The following is a 21,504-nucleotide window of genomic DNA, read 5'->3' as shown; positions in this document are numbered from 1 at the left end:
TTATTGCAACAGGACTTCAGAAAGCCAAACTTTCATATACAAGGCAGATAACCCTATTTCTCCAAGAGGGAGACTGAGGCAGGAACACGATATGTGATCTGCCTTCAGTCTGCAATGAGGCCTGCAACCTGAGAAGCCCTGTTCAAACGTCCCTGAGACTAAGCTCCTTGGTGGGCCGCTCTACTGAGCCGTCTTCCTTCTCCTTCACACAATCAGATTTAGTCCCAATGGAAGAGTTGTTCTTCCCCTCAATAGCCTAAGAGCTGGCTCCCTCTCTTGGTTCTGTGCCCTGCTGCAGTGCCACCCTCTCCTGACCACCTGCCTGTCATGGCACACACTTGCCCACACCTAGTGTGGTTTCCTTCATCACCACCTGGTGGTCGATGGCTGTGGGTTTACTGTGTCTCCTCCCAACCAGACTGTTAGCTCCACGATGACAGACTGGGCTGTTCACTGCTCAGTCACCAGACCAAGCACAGAGCACACAGTGGGCCATCAAAAACGTTGTGGAATGACCCCTGGGGTGGTGGGAACAGGCGGTGAAGCTGGCCAAGCCTGAGCGGGGACCACAGCGACTGGGCACTCACTTAGGGAGATCAGTTAAGCAGTGTAGCGGTGACAGGGAAAGGTAAATGCACTGTGGACGTCCAGGCAAAAGATGCTATGGGTCTAAATTAAGGCAGAAGGAAGAGGAGAGGAGGGTGGGAGAAATACTTAGGAGATAAAACTGGCAGAACTGGGTTGAGGACTGGGGTTGGGGGGAGACGTGAAAAGCAGGGGGAACTGGGAGGACCCTCAGCTTTCAGGTTTGGCAGCTGGTGGTATCCTTACGAGCCACGAGAAGCACAGGGAAGGATGTGGGCTGGGGTGGGGCCTGTCGCAAGTACGGGATTTCAAGCACAGATCTAGTGAACGTGAGGCCTCTGAGCCACGGGTCAGGCACTCGTCACGTGAGCTGTCCAGCCAAGTGGCCGCGCCTTCGATCATCGTGGGGAAGAGCAGCACTAACTGCTCTCTAGAGATTAACCCTCCAAGTCTGATCTTTATGAGTACCATGCCCTAGCAAGCTCAAGATTAGATAAATAGTATATCGCTTCCTTCTAGGAAAAGAAAGAAAACGATTTGAGAAGTTACCCTTGAATCTAAACTCATAAAAAAATAATTTTCAAAAGTGATTCACCAGTCTGTAATTACAGTAGGCAACGTGTACAGGCGCTAAACTAATATGTAACCATGATAAAACAACGGGCTCCAAACATGCGTGCGGAAGTGACGATTCAGTGGTGTTACCGGTCTTCGAGGAACATGTCATAATAAAATCTGTTGTCAACGGGTAAACCGTGGCACGAGTGGCCTCCGTAGTAGAGCTCCATGGCCTCCCCAAGGACGTGTGCGCTGGAGTGCCAGTACACCTGCAGGCATAGGACAGAGGCCCCTGGCTGTCAACATGCCATGGAGAGGTCTGAGCAAAATAACATGCGTAAGCAAGCGGGGACGTGGTAAGGGGAGAAACACTGAGACACAGGGCAACATCAACTTGGAAAGAAACTCTTTGATGCCCACTTAGGAGAGAGTCTTTGCTGAGCCCTCCCCGCATTTCCACCTGCCATTTTTCTTGGTTCCAGGGTGAAACCGCTGTCATGAGTCTCAGCGAAAGCACAGTTCCTAAGCCTTTTCCTTCTGTGCATTTTAACCATGTGACAGCCTCCACCACCCCCTGGAACATGCACGGAAACCTGGGTCAGCCCAGAGTGGGTGAAAGCTGGGGGCAAATAGACACTGGGGGTTCCCTTCCTTCCTCTCCAGGGACAGCGTCTGAGCCAGATGCACAACGACCGCCAGAGACGCAGTTCGTGACATGGTAACGCGTGCAAAATGTATCAACAAGCAGTCAGCACGTGACCGTGGACGTCTGAAGGATGGTTCTGGAAGAAGGTATTGCCCGGGAATGCTTCCTGGCTGCCCGGGACCTCTGAGCAGTGTATACACGAGTTAATGTACTGTAGTCCAAGGGTGGGTCATCAGCCCGACAAGTTCAGAAGTTGATTTGGTTTTGAATTCCCAAGGAATCAGTGGTTTATGGATAAAGTAAAAGTAACCAAAGTTACCAAATACATATAGGTGCCAAAGGAACAAGACAATCGAGTCCTCTGGCAGCACTTAATTGCCCTCAGTTAGTTGTAATTTATTTGAGGGAACGAGTTACAGATAGAAAGCTGTCTGAGGAAAGAGGTCAGAGCAGGGAGCCAGCCTATGGAGCCAACCACGTGCCATCCTGACCCACAGCGCCACGCAAACAGACCCAGAGGCTCATCCTTGGGGCAGACCCTGGGCTTTGGGCGGTGCGGGGATGCCAGGCTATCTGACAGCATCAGTGGCAGTCTCCTCACTGCATGGTTCACACCCGGGTATTTGTAGTGCGAACATTGTTAGGTGCTGACAATACAAGGAAAGAAAGAGAGTCCTGGGCGTCATGTAGTGGAGGGGAGACAGACGATAAACCTGTGAGCGCACCATCCCAAGATGAAAAGAGGACTGACTTGCGAGGGCATGAGCAGGACACTGGAATAGAGTAACAGTGAGGCTTCCGCTCCCCCAGGGAGTCAGGAAGGCCTGCGTGGTTAAGACACAGGATGGAACAGTCACCTGAGCCAGGCTGGAGAGACAAGAAGGGGCCAGCGACCTACGCAGACCACAGGGAAGAACTGGGCTCTTCTTCTAAATGCCATGGGACACATGGAAGGGTTTTAAGAAGAAAAGAAAGGACTCAATTTCCATTTTAAAACACCCCTTGGTAGCAGCATGGACTGGATTTCTGGGGAAGAGGAGAGCAGGCAGGCAGGTCTTGGGTAGTGCCAGTGGAGATGGACAGAAGTGGACAGATTCAAGACACACTCTGAAAGTTAATGGCTTACCAATCAATGAACTTGGAGTTGAGGAGGGGAGCAATCAAACACAACCTCTAAGATTCTGGGGTGAGCAACTGGGTATATGGTACATTGAGATGGGGGACAGGAGAGAAGGAGGTTTGGAGTTAAAGAATTTCACTGCGGACAAACTGAACTGAAGATTCTTGTACAATATCCGGGCGGAGATGTCACATGGGCAGTAGCGTATGCAGGACTGAGGCATGTCTCGCTACAGAGAGAAGAGTTGAGAGTTGACAGCTTGGGATGGGACAATAAAGATGGAAGGAGGGGCCGGCCCGGTGGCTCAGGCAGTTAGAGCTCCATGCTCCTAACTCCGAACGCTGCCGGTTCGATTCCCACATGGGCCAGTGGGCTCTCAACCACAAGGTTGTCAGTTCAATTCCTCGAGTCCCGCAAGGGATGGTGGGCTGCACCCCCTGCAACTAAGATTGAACACAGCACCTTGAGCTGAGCTGCCTCCCGGATGGCTCAGTTGGTTGGAGCACATCCTCTCAACCACAAGGTTGCCGGTTCGACTCCCGCAAGGGATGTTGGGCTGCGCCCCCTGCAACTAGCAACAGCAACTGGACCTGGAGCTGAGCTGCGCCCTCCACAACTAAGAGTGAAAGGACAACAACTTGAAGCTGAACAACACCCTCCACAACTAAGATTGAAAGGACAACAACTTGCCTTGGAAAAAAGTCCTGGAAGTACACACTGTTCCCCAATAAAGTCCTGTTTCCTTTCCCCAATAAAAATCTTAAAAAAAAAAAAAAAAAAAAGATGGAAGGAGACCAAAACTGAGCACTGCAATTCTTAACATTTGGAGGTAGACAAAGAAGAACAAGCCGGCAAGGAGGATTGAGAAGGAACGACCAGAGGTGAGAATAAAACCGAGAGAGCTTTGGTGCTACAGAGAACCTTAAAAGGAGGAGTGGTTAACTGTCAGTACAGCTGAGAGAATACACAGGCTGTGGGAGTAGCTGCTGAAAACAGGTGACACCTGACTCCTGCTGTGACACACCCTGAGAGGCCACTGAACATTGCTACAAGCACATCGCATAATTACCAGCTTTAGTTTGCATGTAAGTTTGCTTTTGTTGTTTATACTTCTAAATAAGTACCTTATGTTTTGTTGAGCATGACATCGCAGCTGTAGGTCACTGGGATTTTACTAAAGATTTAAAGTAGAACATGTACCCATACATATGCTGGACATTACGCTTACAAAAGGAAACACCAATTAGATGTCCTTAAACTTGAAATACCATTTTAGAAAATGCCCCTTGTTTCTGGTTTGCATATTTATTAACTTTACATAAACATTCTTACTCTGTCAATTTCTATGTGAATTTATCTGGAGGGTAGGGAGTATTTCTTTCATGTAACATTATGCACCAACTATTCTTATAAATAGGATCATTTTTTAAAATAAAAGTGTAAGAATTTGCTATATAAAAGAGACTTGAGTTTTTCAATAAAGCAGAAAATGCTTTTACAAAATCAGTATCATTTTGCAGATATGAGTTTTCTAAATTTGCTTTTCTACAGGGCTTTCTTCCTCATTCAGGATATGCACCAAATATTCCTAAATTTGTTGATGTTCAAAATCTTGTTAATAGGCTCAGCCCAGGAAAATAAAATCCAAGAACCAAAAAAATCTGTTACTTATTTACAGCAAAAGCAGCACCGAGATCTTGGAAGCGTGACCTAAGCATTCCAAGCCCTGGCTGCTTCGTCTGTGAAACAGGGATGGAGATGGTTCCTGTGGCCAGGTAACTGGGCCTCGAGGACACGATGCCCAGGAGGGACGCAGCCCATGCCTGGCACAGAGCAGCACTGACTAAATGCGTATTACCACTCTCATTTCCATCGACCACCGCATGTAGGTATTATGGGGGCTCAACCATGAGATGTCAGGTGCCTGTCAGTATCAGGGGTACAGTGGTGTGCTGCTTGGGCTCATTAGAGACTCCCCGTAATAATGAGTGTGGGGTTTTCCATGACATCATGAAATGCAAGGAGGATAGAACCCCAAACATGCCCACGGAACATTCGACTTGGTAGAGCCCTCACCCTTACCAGCCACCACCTGCCAGACTGGGAGAGTTCAGCAACCACTGTTAAAGAAGAGTCATGGACGATGCCCGCAGGTGAACTGAGACCGCCAGCATGACAAAGTGCCCGGATGGCTGATGCCCACAGGAGAGAGTTAACACTGACCACCAGGCCTGTCTCAGTTCTTTCTCCAGAGATTGACACTATGGGAAAGCACCTGGCTGCCTAGTTCCTGTTAACTACCTCCCCCGACTAGATGGAAACACTCTGAAGTGGGAGCCCCAAGGGCTCTGGGACACGCATCTAGCGCCTTGGATACCGGTCAGCTGACTAAGGGAATAAACAACATTTTAGAACAGCTGGGACAAGGTTAGGCGACAGCTGTTAAGGACTAGCGACAAAAACTAAGTAATACATACAAGCTCCTGATTTCTTTTAAAAATTGTTTTCTGAAACACTTTTAAAAATGGTTTGATTATATTGTTTAGCTATTTAATGGTCGTATTTTGCATATTTTAAAGAGAAAGTAATTATACGATGGTTCTTACAGCATGGATTAATAAATCAAGAAATTTAGCATAAGCCTCACAATGAATGCAACCTCCGCTGATCATAGGTTTGATTTTATGCAGATAATGGGCCGCTTGAAGGGAGACTCCAAAGTGAAGATGACAACGTGTATCAGAGACCCACGTGACATGTGGTGTCTATTTATAGACGCCTACATTAACAAGTGTTTAAAGGACATTTGAGCTTTTACCTTTTTTCCAATTCTCCTATACCTATTAGATTATAAAATTGATCCATTTTTAAGAGTCTATTCAATATTTATTAAACACCAATATAGAGATTTTGAATCTTAGGTGGCTACAAAAGTCATGACTCTTGACTTCAACATGTGGCTTCCTACCTAATGGAGGTTACAACATAAATACCCAGGTGTGGTTGTCGGTTGTTAAATACTTACCGCTTGAGCTTCCTCGTTATCAAACATGAGCAGCTCTAGCGTGGAATCCCTTTCCAGCGGACGGTCCAAGTCCCACAATTTACCATTGACTTTGGCTATTACTGTGCTTTCAGCCAGTTCTTGGCTAGGAAGAGAAAAGGCACTTGACCATTAACCTTGTCACGTGCTACAATGATTCGTTAAATAAAAGGTTAAAATAACTCCCAGGGCTTGTCTCTTAGTTTTCAGAGACAACACAAATGTAAACTAATGGGACAGATATTTTCTATTTTGTGACATTTCTTTTAAGTACAAAAGTAATATTATACATTCACTATAAAGAACTTGGAAAACAGAGAAAGCACAAAGAATAAAGATCACATATACATCTCATCACCCAGAGATACACACACACACACACACACACACACACACACACACACACACACACACCTAGTTGTTTTTTTTAAACATAGTTGCCAACATCATTTTGTAGCCTGCTTTTTCACAGCCATGCCATCAGACAGACTTCCAAGAGAGTCTAGAAGTGTTAGGTCACCTGTACGTTTTGCTATCGTGGAAGACACTGCACAGACATCTTTGCACAGGCAGCTTTGTGTTGTCTGTGACTTTTTTCTGGGAATAAGCCCTCGGAAGAGGAGCTGCGAGGTCAAACGATATGAGCCTTGAAACACTTCTGATAAATACTATCTGAGTGTACCACTTCCACGCATCCTGAAAGATTTTTAAATCTTTGCCAACGTGAATTTGGAAATTATTGTCTTCATTTGATTTAGTTGATAATTATTTTTTGTAGACATTTACTGGCTATTTTTACTTTTATGAACTGTTCATGTCCTCCTATTTTCTACTGAGGTATTGATCTTTTTTGTGTGTTGAGTGTGTGTGTGTGTTTTAAATAAGATTTATTGTTGTTTGAAAATTGACAAAAATAACATGTTAAGAGAAGAAACCTAGAAAGCACAGAAAAGCACAAAGAAAAAAAAATCACCTTCAATCCCATCACCCAGAAATTAGTATGTCCATTTTCTGTATGCCCTTCTATCTTTTTTGATAAATATATACATCAATATAAAATCTTTAATAGTATCATTCTGTGTGTGTTATTTGCTAAGCTACTTTTACACTTAAAGTAAGTCATATTTTCCCTACCAGCAGACAGACTTCTAAAACACGCTACCTAATAGTTGCAGTGGAACCTGAGACTTGCTGGGCATTTTGGTTATTTCTTTGTGGGTTTTGTTCCTTTGTTTTGTTTTGGCCATAACAAATAATGTTGTAAAGAACATTTCTGAACATACACCTTAGTATCCAATTATTTTTTTCTAAAAGGAAAAATTCTAGAAGCAAAACTGCTGGGCCAAAGGAAATGCACTTTTAATGATTTTTGTCAGAATATACTGCCAAATTTTCCTACCAGGAAAGGTGCAAGGGTAACTTTTCTCTGGGCTCTCACAATACTAGGTACCACTAAACGGTGTCATCCTTAAATGTGACATTTTCCTTTGCATCTGTGAGTAACCTGAGCAACACTGTGGTTAAGAGCGTGCACTCTGGTGTCAGGCCGACCTGGGTTTAAACACTGGACAATTTACTCAGCCACGCTAAGCTCGGTTTTCTCATCTGTAAAATGAGGATTATGGGACCTTCCCCATACACTGATGATATGGATTAAATATGGCATACTCGTAAGAAGAACTTAATAAATATTAGATATGGTTATTAATGAGGTCATGACAAACTGCTAAGGGCTCCTCAAATCCATTCTCTCCTAAAGTACGCATGACCCAGCCTTCCTTGCAGCCACCTTTGGCCAGATGACTAAGTCTGGAGGCAATGGATACATTATTAGAAAATACTTCTGATGAGGAAGGAGAATACCTTCTCCAAACCATGATTTACCTAATATCAGCAGCCACTTGATAAGGTGTTGTCTTCCAAACTTCCCCTTGCACTGTTTTCCCATCAGCCAGTCTTACTGTGATCATATTACTTGTATTCCCCTTTTTTTCATAAATGGCAGATAACAGTTGATGCTCTTTCTTCAACATTTCAAAAAATTTCAGTCTTTCCTTTATGAAATTTGGTTGATTTTTCACCTGAAAATCATTAGAATCCACTGCGGTTAACATACGCAGCCCATCTTTTTCTAACTGCTCAGCTCTAAAGAAGTCCCACCCCCTTCTCAGAATGTCACCGGTCATTGCCAGTTCCAGCCTCTATCACTTTACCCTCACTTCCAGAAGACTCCTCTCCACTTGTCTCCTTCTGAGCTCTCATGGTCCAGCTCAGAGCCCACCTCCTCTAACTCCTACACCCAATGGCATCTCCCTTTTAACACACGTACACAGTCGCACAAGTCAGCACTTACTTACAAGTTACGATCTTACTTTATTCGCTATTGTTCCTTCTGCTTTTGTCTCAATCCCTGACCCAGACTGATTCCTTTGAAGCCATGTATTTCTCCTTTGCTCCACCAAATGTTGATGCTTGATAAATACTCTTTGGTTGTTTTAATGACTTATATTTTTTTAAAAAAGCATAGTAGCCAGTTTACTTAACACAAAGAAAGAGCTCTACTATCATGCAGGCTAAGGGGCACTTTATAGCTGAGTGGCTAGCTCGTCTTTAAGTTAAGACATCTTGTAGCTAAGGATTGTAAAGTTTTAAATATACTACTGTGCCCCAAGTGGTAATGTAATTAGTAATTATGTTTTAATTTTAAAACCCTGGGTAATTAACTATATAAGAACATTTTAATTACAGGTAGTATTTTATGTTATTTCCATAGCAACGACTTACGTCACTGTCAGGCTCCCTTTCCTCCGTCTTCTTTTTAACATCCTTTTCTTGGTTTTGACTAGAAGAAGGCTGAGAAGTAAAGGTATATTATAAATAACTCACACCAATGACAACAAAGAGCAGCACATCTGAAACCTGAGGAAGGAGGGACAGGCCAGCGGGCAGCAAGAGTCTCATACTGAGAGGCTCAAAGCTGGGCCTCTGATCACTGCTCACAACCCACAATGGACACATTGTTTTTTGACGTCTGGTCCCTCCTGCCTGTGCATTTTCATACGTTCTTCCTAAGAACATTTAATAGCTTTTAATGTATAGTATATTTAAAATATAAATACATTTACTATATTTTAAAGCTTTTCTCCCCAACCTTTAAACAAATAATGTTGTTGGGAAATGGTTGTGTAGCTGCCACCAGAGACGTTAAATGCATTATTTCATGAAGCTGTTGCATGGTTTTCCTTGGTAAAGAAGCGAGGAACACCACACAGTCTGAAAAAAGTCTTCAGAACTTATAAAATCTATTGTTACAGGAAGATAATTTGTCCTTCAATGAACTAAAAGATTAAAATACTGTGTTAATGATGTTAAATATACAGAACTCCAGCTAGACCACCAAAACAAGCCAACAAAAAGACCAACAACGGTCTATCCTAAATAGCTCAGAACCAGCCATCATTAAAGGGAATGGTTTACTATATACCGTATTTTATCATGTATCCTGTGCATGTTTTTGCCAAATTTGTGAGGGAAAAATAAGGATGCGCATTATACATGGGGAGTACTAATTCTGTATTTATAAAAATGTTTTCAATTACTCTATTTATGCTTATGAGTTAAAAGTGTAACTTCTAACTCTAGAAATCAGTAACAATATCCATATGGAAAAGAATACCCTGTAATACGATAATCGGTTTTGTTGAACTTAACAACGAATGGGTAATGACAAAGAGTTCTTGGCCTTCTATGATGTGTAAATATCGTAAATTTGTTACTGGTACGTAACATTTCTTGCACCTCTTACCTGTTCTTGTGTTTTATAATTATTTGTTATATAAAATTTCTTGTACCATAATGTTAAAAAAAACTGAAATTCCTTAATAATACAAAAAACAAGTACCTAAATGTAAACAAATACAAATTTGAATTAAAAAATTAAAACGAAAGATTTTTTTCCCCTGGAAAGTTTGGGCCAAAAACCTGGGTGCGCATTATACACGGCAAACTACGCAGCTGTTCGTCTTCCTGTCCAAGCAAAGAATAGTGAGCTTTCAACACTCCAGGAGGAAAATGCTTTTCTGCTACTGAAGAAAATGCGTGGAAGTCAATTTACTGGAAGAGCTGAGCAACTGCACCGTGAGGTCAATCTGGCGATTTCTGGAAAAGTAATGGTCCCAAGATGTCCAGGCTATTCATTGGTTCCCCGCAGGCCAGAGCAGGAGGAACAGGACAGGCACACCCAGCAGGGCATTGGGCGGGGCGGAGGGGCGGGGCGTGGCGGGCAGAGGGCGGGGCGTGGGCGGGCAGAGGGGCGGGGCAGGGCAGAGGGGGCGGGGCTCAGCCTGCACCTGCACCTGTCCTTCCAGAGAAAACCGCTATATGTACAGGTCCCAGCCGACGGCCCCGCCCGGGCCCTAGGAAGCGCCTAACTGCGTTCCCCGCAGGGAGTCCCGCCTCTCCGTTACCTGCGCGCCGGCAGCCGCGCTCTCGGCCTCCTCCTGCGCTGCCGCCAGCCGCGCCGCGTTTTCCATCTTCATCTGGTGGCTCAGCTCTTCGGCGAGGCACAGCCGCAAGCGGTACAGGCGGTAGCGCAGGTCGCGGTTCTCGGCCCGGAGCTGCGCCACCTCCCGCGTGAGGCACGGCCCTTCGGCCTGGCACCGGTCGGGTGCGTTTAGCTGTTCGTCCCTCAGGCGCTGGACCTCCGCCCACAACCAGCGGATGTCCTCCTCTTGCCGCTCCAGGCGCGAAGCCACGGCCTCGGCCGCCAGGGCCTCGGCCGCCATGGCGCCGGCCCCTCTCAACGACCAGCAGGGCACTGAGTGGTAGGTAGTGGCAGCGGTGACAGCTGAGGGGAGAGCGAGACAGCGGCTGGACGCATTGCAGGGGGCGGGGCGATGGGGAGAGGCGGGGCTGTGGTCACGTGCACTGCAGGGGGCGGGGCGACGGGGAGAGGCGGGGCTGCGGCTACCTACACTGCAGGGGCGGAGCTATAGGAACAGTAGAGAGGCGGGGCGGCGGGGACAGGTGGGGCGGGGCCCGGGCCTTGTACCCTGCAGGGGCGGAGCCGAGACCCGGCACTTCGCGCGAGTAGGGTCCACTGGGTGAAGGCTCGCGCAGTGGCTGGGCCTGGAGAGTAGTGGTTGAGGGGCCCGAATAGGCTCAAGGTACTTTCAGTGCTATCAACGTGTCGCCATTCATCGGTTCAAACGCAAGTCCTCCAAAATCTTGGGATGGCTAACATCTCCTGTCCCAATGGGTCCTGTCTTTTAACTCTTGTGAATTCCAGCAGTCACTGTTCTTTGAATTTGCATCCGTGTTCTGAAAAGTGGCCATTGAGAATCAACCTTCGTTAGCTTTCATGCCAAGGCTGACCAAATGCAAAGGCTGCTGGGCCAGGGCACACAGAGGATCTCTACAAAAATTTAAATGTGACCAGAAGTTGCCCGCTCCTCGAGGATGGGGCAAGTGCCACATGCATCTTTGTATCCTCATAACCAGAAGCACACAAATGGATTTTTATTTGTGTTCCTGTAGAAGGAACACAAATGGATTTTTATTAACTTTCTTAGGGGTTAGAATGTGGCAAACACTGTTCTAAGCTCCTTCCAAATATTAACACTAAAACTTATAACAGGAGATAATATTATACCCATTTATTATAGAGGGAGAAATGGAGCACAGGGAGGCTAAGTGGCTTGACTGAGGTCACACAGCCACCACATGACAGAGCTGAGATTCAAACTCAGACAATCTTATGCCCGTGTGTATGTATTTAACATTATGTGCCTTCCAACTTTGGAAAATTTGAACTGAATATGTCACATGATGAGATACAGGTAATAAATGCCATCAGAGTTCCAAAATGGGAGAGCTTAGTTGGGACTGATGCAGTAGGAAAAGCACTAACTGCTCTGGAAAATGAAGGTTGACAGATGTTAGAAGGGTGGAGAGGTGAGTGACTGCTACTCTGGGAGCAGAAGCAGCATGCCAGAAGAAGCTAGGGGGAAGGGCAAGCGATTTGAATTAAGCTCATTGGAATCACAAACAGCTCCCAAGGGGAAGTTCCGTGAAGTATGGCACTGAAACCAGTATATCTTTCTCATTCCCTTCCCTGGTAAGCTTCTGGAAGGGAATGAGAAGCAACAAAGTTATACCGACACTGGCTCTGCGTTCTCAGTCACTTCTCAAACCTCTGCCATCTGGTTTCTGATCCTGCCATTATGCCATAACCTATGTGTTGTCAAATGCTGTGGCCCTGCTTGGTGCCCCACAAGTTTCCTCAGGCTTCTCTGTCATTTGTCTGTCTTGTGCCCCCACCCCCAGGCCCCAGGCAGCCACTGGTCTGCTTTCTGTCACTATGGGTTAGTGTGCATTTTCTGTAAATCATACAGTCTTACTCCTTTTGTTTGGCTTCTTGCACTTAGCATAATAATTTTTTGAGAGTTATACACCCATGTTGTTGGGCATATCTGTTGTTCATTCCTTTTTTGTTCCTGAATAGTATTTCATGGTATGGATATACCACCATTTGTTTATCCACTTATCTGTTGTTGGACATTTGGGTTGTTTGCAGGTTTGGGCTAGGATCTAACTGACAGTGAGCTCATTGGGTCCCCAAACTCACACTGTGATTATTTCCCCAGTTTCCGAAAGTAGTTTCCATAGACATCCTTAGCAACTGACAGAATCCCGGAGTGGTTCCCTGACTCTTGGACTTAAGGCTATTCTACCCTGTTTTCCCCAAAATAAGACACAGCCAGACAGTCAGCTTTAATGTGTCTTTTGGAGCAAAAATTAATATAAGACCCGGTCTTATATAAGACCGGGTCTTAGATTATAGTAAAATAAGATTGGGTCTTATACTAATTTTTGCTCCAAAAGACACGTTAGAGCTGGTTGTCCAGCTAGGTCTTATTTTCGAGGAAACATGGGAGTAGGAAAGACCAAGTGGAAGCCACTAGAACTTTTTTAACCTCGAAAGTAGTAAACTAAAAGCAATATCACATTCCTGCAGAAATTACTGCCACCCTCGAGGACATGAAAGAAGCAGTGTCTGATTGTCACCATGCTTCCGTTTGTCTCATGTCTTTGGCCTGTGAGAGGACAAGTAGGTGTTGAAGAGTTACAGTGCGTTGTCATTTGTCGTAAATGCCATTAGATGGTGCCTCTAGTTCCAGCTCGTCTTCCAGCTATGCCCTCATTGGTGGAATTCCAGAATCAACGTAATCCTCACACCTGATGTGCAGCTATGGATCTGGGGAATACGTTTTTCTCTGTACCTATGAAAGGCCACCCAAAGCAGTTGCATTCAGTGGATAAGACTAGGAATATACTCATAGGCTTGTGTCAGGACTGAAGCAACTCTCTAGCTTTATGGCACAGACTGGTCCACAGGGGCCTTGAGTGCTGCCGCATTTCAGAGGACATTGTGCTGGCCTCCTGTCCTTGAGAATATCCTGCTGAGTCTACCTGGTGAGCAGGAAACAGCAAATATGATAGTCACCTTGGTGAGACATATGAAAGCTCTGAGGAGGCAAATAAAACCCCAAACTAAACATTTCAGGGGCCCACCATTCCATGAAATTTCTAGGGTTCCAGTAGTTTTGGACATCTAGAGATGGTAAAGGAAAAGTTGCTGAATCTTGCCCTTTTTTCACAGAGGTATAATGCCAAACGGGCCTCTTTGGACTTTGGAGACAACGTCTACCTCGCTGGAGTATGTTGCTCTGATCTAATTACTATGTAACTCCGAAGAGTGCAGGTTTTGAGTAGGCCTGAACAGAAGAAGGTTCTAGCAGATCACACTGCCGTGAAGCTACTTGGGTATGTGGACCTCAGGATTCAACAGATTTGACAGTGTTTGAAGTGTCCGTTGGAGATATGGGTGTGTATGTATACGTTGACAGCCCTTCTAGGTGAATCCCGGCATCATAGTCCTTTAGGGAGGAAAGTATGACATTCTCTGCTTCTGAGAGGTTTGGTAGTAGACCATAACAGAAGTCATGGGTCACCAAATTACCAGGCTACCTACATTGTCCATCATGAACCAAATGTCTGAACCGCCCAGTCTTCAGTTTGGGCTTGCACAGTAGTGTGTGTCAGCATAGATACGTATGATGAGATCAGGCTCAAAGACGTTCTAAAGACACTAGTCAGTCATGTAAGCAAGTCACCTATATGACCACAGCTTCTAAGGGCTCATGGGAAATTCTGTGACCAGTTGACTGAGGAAGAAAAGATTTGAGCCTGGCTGACAGGCTCTGCAGCCTTGTGGCATAGAAGCCTCTTCAATGGATTCTAGAGACATTTAATTGCTCCCTTGCTTTCTGGTATGATAAAATATTTCAAACTCATTTTTTTCTAGAATTTCCTATGTAATATTTTCTGACTGAAAGTAACAGAAACCGTAGAGAGCAAATCCGCGGATAAGGGGGGAATGACTGTGTGTAACTTAATGTCCAAATAGTTCAGAAAAAAAATGGAAAGAAAGAGAGAGCAAATGAGAAAACAAAGGGTAAGATGTTAGGAGCTACTGAAACCACTTGTCACATTATGTCACTGCCCTGGGTAAAGCCTTCTGGAGCTTTCTACTGCAAATGGAGGAAAATCCAAGTTTCTTACCAGGACCTAGCAGGGCAGCGAGGTTGAGCTCCTCATGGCCTCTCCGACATTATCCGATGATCTCACACCCTCCACACATGCTCATGGAGCCCTCCCTTTCTCAACTCCGGCCCATTCGTTTCTGCCTCTGGGAATTTTACACATTCTGAGCCTCTGCTTGGTAATCCCTTCCGTCCGCTCTTAATATCTGACTTCTTTTCATCCCGGCAGTTTTAGTTTAGGTGACACCTCCCCACTCTATCTCACATAGACCGACTACCACTTTCTCTCAGCATCTCTTTCAGCTGTATGGTAATTATTTTATTTATTTGTCTACCTGACATGGTCTATCCCTATCTGCACCTGTCCTCCAGGGGGCGGTCGTGTGTCTTCCTCCCCGTTATTCTTTATCACCCACCAGCCCAAAGTGGGCATCCAAATAAAGAAAATCTTAGAGTAAAAATGACCTGCAACAAAAATGTGGAGACAGTAAAACAGATCCGTGGGTACCAGGAGTGGGGTAGGGAGGAACGAACAGGTGGAGCACAGGGCATGTTCAGGGCAGTGAAACGACTCTGTGTGACACTATAATGGTAGACGCAGGTCATCACACAGCTATCCAGACCCATAGGACATACAACACCAAGAGGGAAGGCTAAGATGTCAGCTATTCATGCTAAAGGCGTGTCGATGCAGGCTCATCAGTTATAATAAACGTGATGTTCTGGTGGGGGAATTTGTTAGTGGGGAGGGCTGTGAGTGTGGGGGGGGCAGGGAGGGGAATGGACTCTGTACAGTAAGTCCTCACGTAACATCGTGGATCAATTCTGGGACTTCAAGCGAAACGATGTGTAACGAAACCAATTTCCCCCCAGGCTCATGGATGTAAAGAAGAGTTACGTTCCTACCACGTCTCCTCAACGTTGTAACAAAAAGACATTGAATAAAATTACATTATTGGAGGACCTGCCATACTTCTGTTCAACTCTGCTGAGAACCTAAAAACTGCTCTAAAATATAAAGCCTCTTTTAAAGAGAAGGAAAGAAAAAGAGAAAGAGGTGGCCTGAGAGACTGCAAACTACCACGAGATGGCACCATTTCCCTGAGAACTTTCAATGTGGGACCTGATTACCGCAATCACTGATGCTGAAGGAAGTAGTGGGGATTCTGTGATTGTCCCGCAGTTCTCCATGAGGCTCAGAGTGCCTCACGATCTTGTCACAGCCCAGCCCCAGGTTCGCACTGTCAGCGGGTGTCCTACAATGTGAGTTTCGTTGTTAATTCAGGGTTGGTGAGGCCAGCAGATCCGAAACCACTGCCAGGGGGCCGTGCCACACCAGGGAGGGCCACACTGGGAAGCACTGAGGGTGGTCAGGAGGCAGAGGCAGTGGGAAGAAGCTGGCTAGTCTGAATTTCACAGGCTCCGGGAGGGAATATGGGGCTGTCCCTGTGTGTCTGGCGTGTGGCCCTGAGGTGGTAAGGGCAGGTGGTGAGGGCAGGTGGATGGTGGTCTGAACTGTGAGACCCTGACAAAGGGGCTGGTTGGGGTGTGGGCTCTGGATGGATTGGCTTGCAGATGGAAGTCACGCTTGCAGGTGAGTCCTTTGCTATCTTACGGAATTGGCTGGCCCTGGGAGAGGCAGTCTCTCCAGGCTCAGCAAGGCCTCAAGATATCAAAACATTAAACACGTGGTTAATACAATGGATTATTACAATTGCAATGGAGTAATACAATGGTGGCGTAAAGTTACTTTCTCAAGGTCACATATGAGGTCAGAGGCAAGGCAGTAAAAGCCTTTTCTTGTGGTCACCACCACCAGATCAAGGAAATGGGGTTTTGGTTTCTGAAAAATAGATCTTCTATGCAGATGGCATAGAAAAATAATTGTTTCTATAAACTGAGCTGGCAAGAATATTGCAATAACTACGGATCTTTTCATTAATTTCCTAAATGGAAAAAAGTAAGAAGCATTTGGGCTTCTTTAAATCATTCCTCTCTATGGCACACGATCTTGGGTGACTCTAGGCGAGAAGACACACATGACGTAGGTGGCAGAAGGACCCGGTGCTGTAACTCACTCCCTTGGGCAGATGGAGGGGAGTAGGACAGAGAGCGCCTGGGGGAGAGGACTGGTCACCTGCAGACCCCGCCAGAGCATGCCCCGAGGTGACTCCAGGGTCTGGGAGGTTCGGGGCAGGTGGCACGTGGCATGTGAAGGCTGGCTTGGAGCAGTCGTATTATATCTGCATGATTACCAATGAGGCATCGCTTGTGGCAGAAACCCCCTGAGCCTGCGATGGTCCTTTCTTTTCATCTGTCTTCATTTAGGTGGACACCAGGGTCACATCAGAGGAGAGGGGTCATTTATGGGACCGAATCATGTAACGAAGCGGTCACACATAGGTGTTCAAATTCCTGAAAGAAAAGGGACAATGCCACTAAGAAATAGCACTCAGGAGACAGTTTACTAAAACTGAATCCCTGTCCTGCCATAACTGGCTTTGGCCACTTTTTTCCGCCATCTCCAGCTTTCCTGCCAAGCTGTGTCTCACCCCAGCCTTGGTGGCGAGAAGAGACGAGCAGCACAGCTCCCGATGCTGTACAGCTTCCAACGCTAGGATGGCACCATTCAGTACAGACTGTGAGCACGTTACATTTATAACGTTGAAAATCATCATTTGGGGGAATGCATGGGGGCGCCTGGGACAGTGATCATTTGGGGACGAGATGAAGAATTTCAGCCAAACAGGAGGCATTCATCCTGCCTCTCTTTAAGGAGGGCACAGCTCACAGTGGCCCATGCGGGGATCAAACCGGCAACCTTGGTGTTATGAGTACCGCGCTCTAACCAGCGGAGCTAACCGGCCACCCCCTGCCTCTCTTGTTCATCTCTTGCAGGTAACTGCTGTGAGGGGTGGATTAGTGCAGAACAATCCTCTTACCACGACAGTCGGCACCTCGAGTTTAATCTGACGCCTTCTTGTCCCTGTAACAGTTCCAGAACACAGGCGAGTCTGCCTCCAGACATCCGTGTGGTGCAGACATTGCCTACGGAGGCCCAGCGCAGCGTGGCCCAGAAGGGGGTCATGTCATTGGCCCTGCGTGAGCCAAGATGGTTGAGAGAGGGGCCAGGTCATGGTTCTATTACTGTGTCAGTGACACAAAGAGAGAAAGAGAAGAGAGGCGGGCAGCTCTCGGAAATGCCCCTGACTCACAAAGAGAAGATACGTGAGCCAGCTGCTCCCGTACCTGGCGTACGATGGGGTGTTCTCCCTGAAGGAGCATCACGGGATCATCTCTCGGGACTGCCCTCGAGGAGAGTGGAGTCATTTCTTCTGAAGCTTTGCTCCAAAGGTCCAAAGGCTTTCTGTGCTTTTTGCTCTCATCTGGAGGAATTCTGCCCTTAACTGCTCACCTGCTTTTTTCTTTATTACCAAGGTAAGAAAGCACTTTACTCTGAAAAGTAGTAAGTTTCACGATACCTGGCACCCCAGCCACCTGTGTAGTAATGAGCTGCAACACAGCATTGACTTTTACTTTAATAAAAACAGCCAAGATGTCACTCTAAAGTCTCATGATACAGAAGTAAATGTCTGTGGTGCCAAACAAAACCTCACATAACCCCCGACACAATCTGAGGGATAATTTCAGGTACCTAGTAGGAAGCTGTGCACCTTTCTTGTTTTAATAAAGTACAAGGCATAACATAAGAGGTCTGACAATTAAGTTCGCAAACTTGTTGCAACGATGTCACTAGCCTTTTTTGATACCAGAGGGATTCTTCATTATGAATTTGTACCAACTGGACAAACAGTTAACCAAGTTTACTATTTGGAAGTGCTGAAAAGGCTGCGTGAAAAAGTTAGACGACCTGACATTTTCGCCAACATTTCATGGCTCTTACATCACGACAATGCACCAGCTCACACGGCACTGTCTGGGAGGGAGTTTTTAGCCAGTAAATGAATAACTGTATTGGAACACCCTCCCTACTCACCTGATCTGGCCCCCAATGACTTCTTTCTTTACCCGAAGATAAAGGAAATATTGAAAGGAAGACATTTTGATGACATTCAGGACATCAAGGGTAATACAACAACAGCTGTGATGGCCATTTGAGAAAAAGAGTTCCAAAATTGCTTTGAAGGGTGGACTAGGCGCTGGCATTGGTGCATAGTTTCCTAAGGGGAGTACTTTGAAGGTGACTGTAGTGATATTCAGCAATGAGGTATGCAGCACTTTTTCTAGGATGAGTTCGCGAACTCAATTGTCTGACCTTGTGTTAATAGGTTAAGGAAGTTAGACTAAGCTGTTACTCTATAGGTAAAGGCACAAAAATGATCATGGTTCCTCAAAATGTCAAGAGTTATGTCTGAGCCAGCAATTCCACTCCTAGGTATACACCCCAAAGAAATGAAAACGTTATATGCACACAAAAAACTATAAGAACATTCCCGGCAGCATTATTCATAATAGCCAAAAAGTAGAGACAACCCAGATATCCATCAGCTGATAAATGGGTGAACAAACTGTGGTCTGGCCATACAATGGAATATTATTCTCCAATAGGAAAGAAATGAAGACTTGATTCATGCTACAAGCATGGATGAACCTTGAAAATCTTATGCTAGAAGAAAGAAGCCAGTCGCAAAATGCCACAAAATGTGGTATGAGTCCATTCATATGAAATGTCCAGAATAGGTAAATCCATAGAGACAGAAAGGAGATTAGGGGCTAGAAGTGGGGGAAATGGAAAGCGACTGTTAGTGGGACACAGTGTTTCTTTAGGGGGTGATAAAAATGTTCTGGAATTAGTATGATGGCTGAGCACATCTATGAATATGCTAAAAACCACTGAATTGTGTTATTTTAAAGGGATGACTTCTAATGTGTGTGTCATATATCAATAAAGTTTTTTTTTTTGTTTTTTTTTTTAAATTAGCACAGGAGTCTTCTCAGCTGTTTCTCTTCTCCCAGCCTTCCGAAGACAGCCCTGGATTTGCCTATCCCAATTTCCCCACCTCCTTCCTTCTACCCACAAGGGATCCTTTCCTGCTAAGAGAGGGTTTGGGTTGGTCAATATGATAAAGGAATGAAGGGTGGGAGAAGGTGAGTGGGAGAGAAAAGGAGTGTAAAGCAGGGCAAAGGAGGAAGGCTTGGGAAAGAGTGATGCCAGCCAATGTTCTGGGGCCGTTGTGGGATGGATGGCGACAGAGGCACGGAAGGGGACCCGTATTTGTGACGCTGGTGGCCTGTGGACCCGGGCACCCATTCAGATCTCTGAGAAGTGCAGGAAAAGATTTGCATTGTTTGGAAACAGTGTTTGGTTGTTGGTCTTCATTTGCCCACAACATTCTTCCAAGAAAGAATCAAAAGAGTCCCAGCTTTACACCAGTGACGTGGATTTTAGTGTTAATGGAAAAACTATCCTTGGTTTTTAGGATAGTAGTTGTGAATTATAGTCTTATTGTAAACTCTCCTATACCATAGCTGTGATAACATTCAGTAAAATAGTTCATCCATGGGCCGGCCCAGTGGCTCAGGCGGTTAGAGCTCCATGCTCCTAATTCTGAAGGCTGCCAGTTCGATTCCCACATGGGCCAGTGGGCTCTCAACCACAAGGTTCGATTCCTCGAGTCCCGCAAGGGATGGTGGGCTGCGCCCCCCGGCAACTAGAAACGGCAACTGGACCTGGAGCTGAGCTGCGCCCTCCACAACTAAGACTGAAAGGACAACAACTCGACTTGAAAAAAAGTCCTGGAAGTACACACTGTTCCCCAATAAAATCCTGTTCCCCTTCCCCAATAAAATCTTAAAAAAAAAAAAAAGTTCATCCATTGAAAACATCTCATTGGTGAAAATGAATATTTATAAATGGCTTATGTATATGTTATTTTAGGCTGTCATGTAATATGTTCTTATACATTATTTCAGGCTGTAATATATAAATTTATCAGAGAAGTATTTGTTTATTCACTTATTAGATTAGTAGAACTTTATAGAGTACTATGGGAAATGAGACCAATACAATCCTGTATTTTCTTATTGTCAAATCCTTATTGCTATTAAATATCTCTTAGGCTTTAACAAAAACTTTGGTAATTATTTTTTTACAATGTAATTTGAAATGCTGACAAGTCAAAAATAGTTTGAACATTCTGGTAATCATTTAGTTTTTTAGGTAAGAAACAGTCACATAGTGAGTTTTGTTTGTTAATTTTGCTTGTAAAGAACCTTGGCTGAGAAGGAAGAGGGAGAAGAAAAGAGATCAGGTGGGGTTTTAGCTGCATCTTTAATATTTTAATTCTTTAAAAAATTCTGAAGGATATGTGTCAAAATGTTAACACTTGTTAAATCTAGAGTTGGAATCATGGATGTCTATTATATTGTTTTTATACTTTTCTGCATATTTGAACATGTTCCTAAGTAAAAATGAAAATAGAAATATTTGATTTTAAAAAGAAATAATATGATTGTAATGGTAGTTACACAAATCTGTACCGATTTACTAAAATTTTATAAAACTATACAACAACCACACACACAAAAAAACCCACAAAAAATGAGTGCATGTAAAAACTAGTGTAATATGAATAACGTCTGTAGTTTAATATTGCAGCGATATCCATTTCCTGCTTTGATGATTGTCCAAGGGGTATGTGACTTATCACTGGGGGAAGCTGCATGAAGGATGCGTGGAACTCTCTATACTAGGTTTACAACTTCTGTGTGAGCTTGCGACTACCTAAAAGTTAAAAGTTGTAAAAAAAATAATAATACACACACACAGCAATAATAGTATTATCAAAATTTACCTAGAGCGATTATTTTAAAAAATGAAATTCTAAAATGTGCCTTTTCTTTTGCTGCCTAAATGTCCTATCGATAGGCAGAATTTAGTTTTAGGCTGACTTTTGTAAGTGATTCCCTAGGTAATATTCTGGGCTAT

The 21,504-nt window shown here is 44.9% G+C and overlaps 1 protein-coding gene and 1 long non-coding RNA gene across 4 annotated transcripts in view; one reads left to right on the top strand and one right to left on the bottom strand.

Moving 5' to 3' along the window:
- The window catches only part of TARS3 (threonyl-tRNA synthetase 3), a 31,700-nt gene extending 20,839 nt beyond the window's left edge, over positions 1–10,861 (bottom strand). For 2 of the 3 annotated variants that reach the window (XM_019726617.3, XM_019726618.3), the window contains exons 1-5: positions 10,419–10,858; positions 8,737–8,805; positions 7,837–8,033; positions 5,935–6,058; positions 1,291–1,412 (exon numbers count right to left, since the gene is read on the bottom strand). In XM_019726617.3, the coding sequence (XP_019582176.3) occupies positions 1,291–1,412; positions 5,935–6,058; positions 7,837–8,033; positions 8,737–8,805; positions 10,419–10,736 (830 nt within the window). In that variant the 5' untranslated portion in view covers positions 10,737–10,858. Of the gene's footprint in view, positions 1–1,290; positions 1,413–5,934; positions 6,059–7,836; positions 8,034–8,736; positions 8,806–10,418 lie in introns of all 3 variants that reach the window. The other variant, XM_019726616.3, reaches the window with a different exon arrangement.
- On the top strand, positions 10,666–20,648 carry LOC109444893 (uncharacterized). Its single transcript, XR_012491064.2, has 5 exons — positions 10,666–10,775; positions 15,429–15,818; positions 17,084–17,196; positions 17,454–17,993; positions 19,498–20,648. It is a non-coding gene; the product is annotated as an uncharacterized LOC109444893 (long non-coding RNA).
- Positions 20,649–21,504: the final 856 nt, after the last annotated feature.

Source organism: Rhinolophus sinicus, chromosome 13 (assembly GCF_057876585.1).
Source record: "Rhinolophus sinicus isolate RSI-liver-muscle chromosome 13, RSI-T2T, whole genome shotgun sequence".
Lineage (NCBI taxonomy): Eukaryota > Metazoa > Chordata > Mammalia > Chiroptera > Rhinolophidae > Rhinolophus > Rhinolophus sinicus.
The sequence above is the reverse complement of the archived record's forward strand: the minus strand, read 5'-3'. Positions and strand labels throughout refer to the sequence as shown.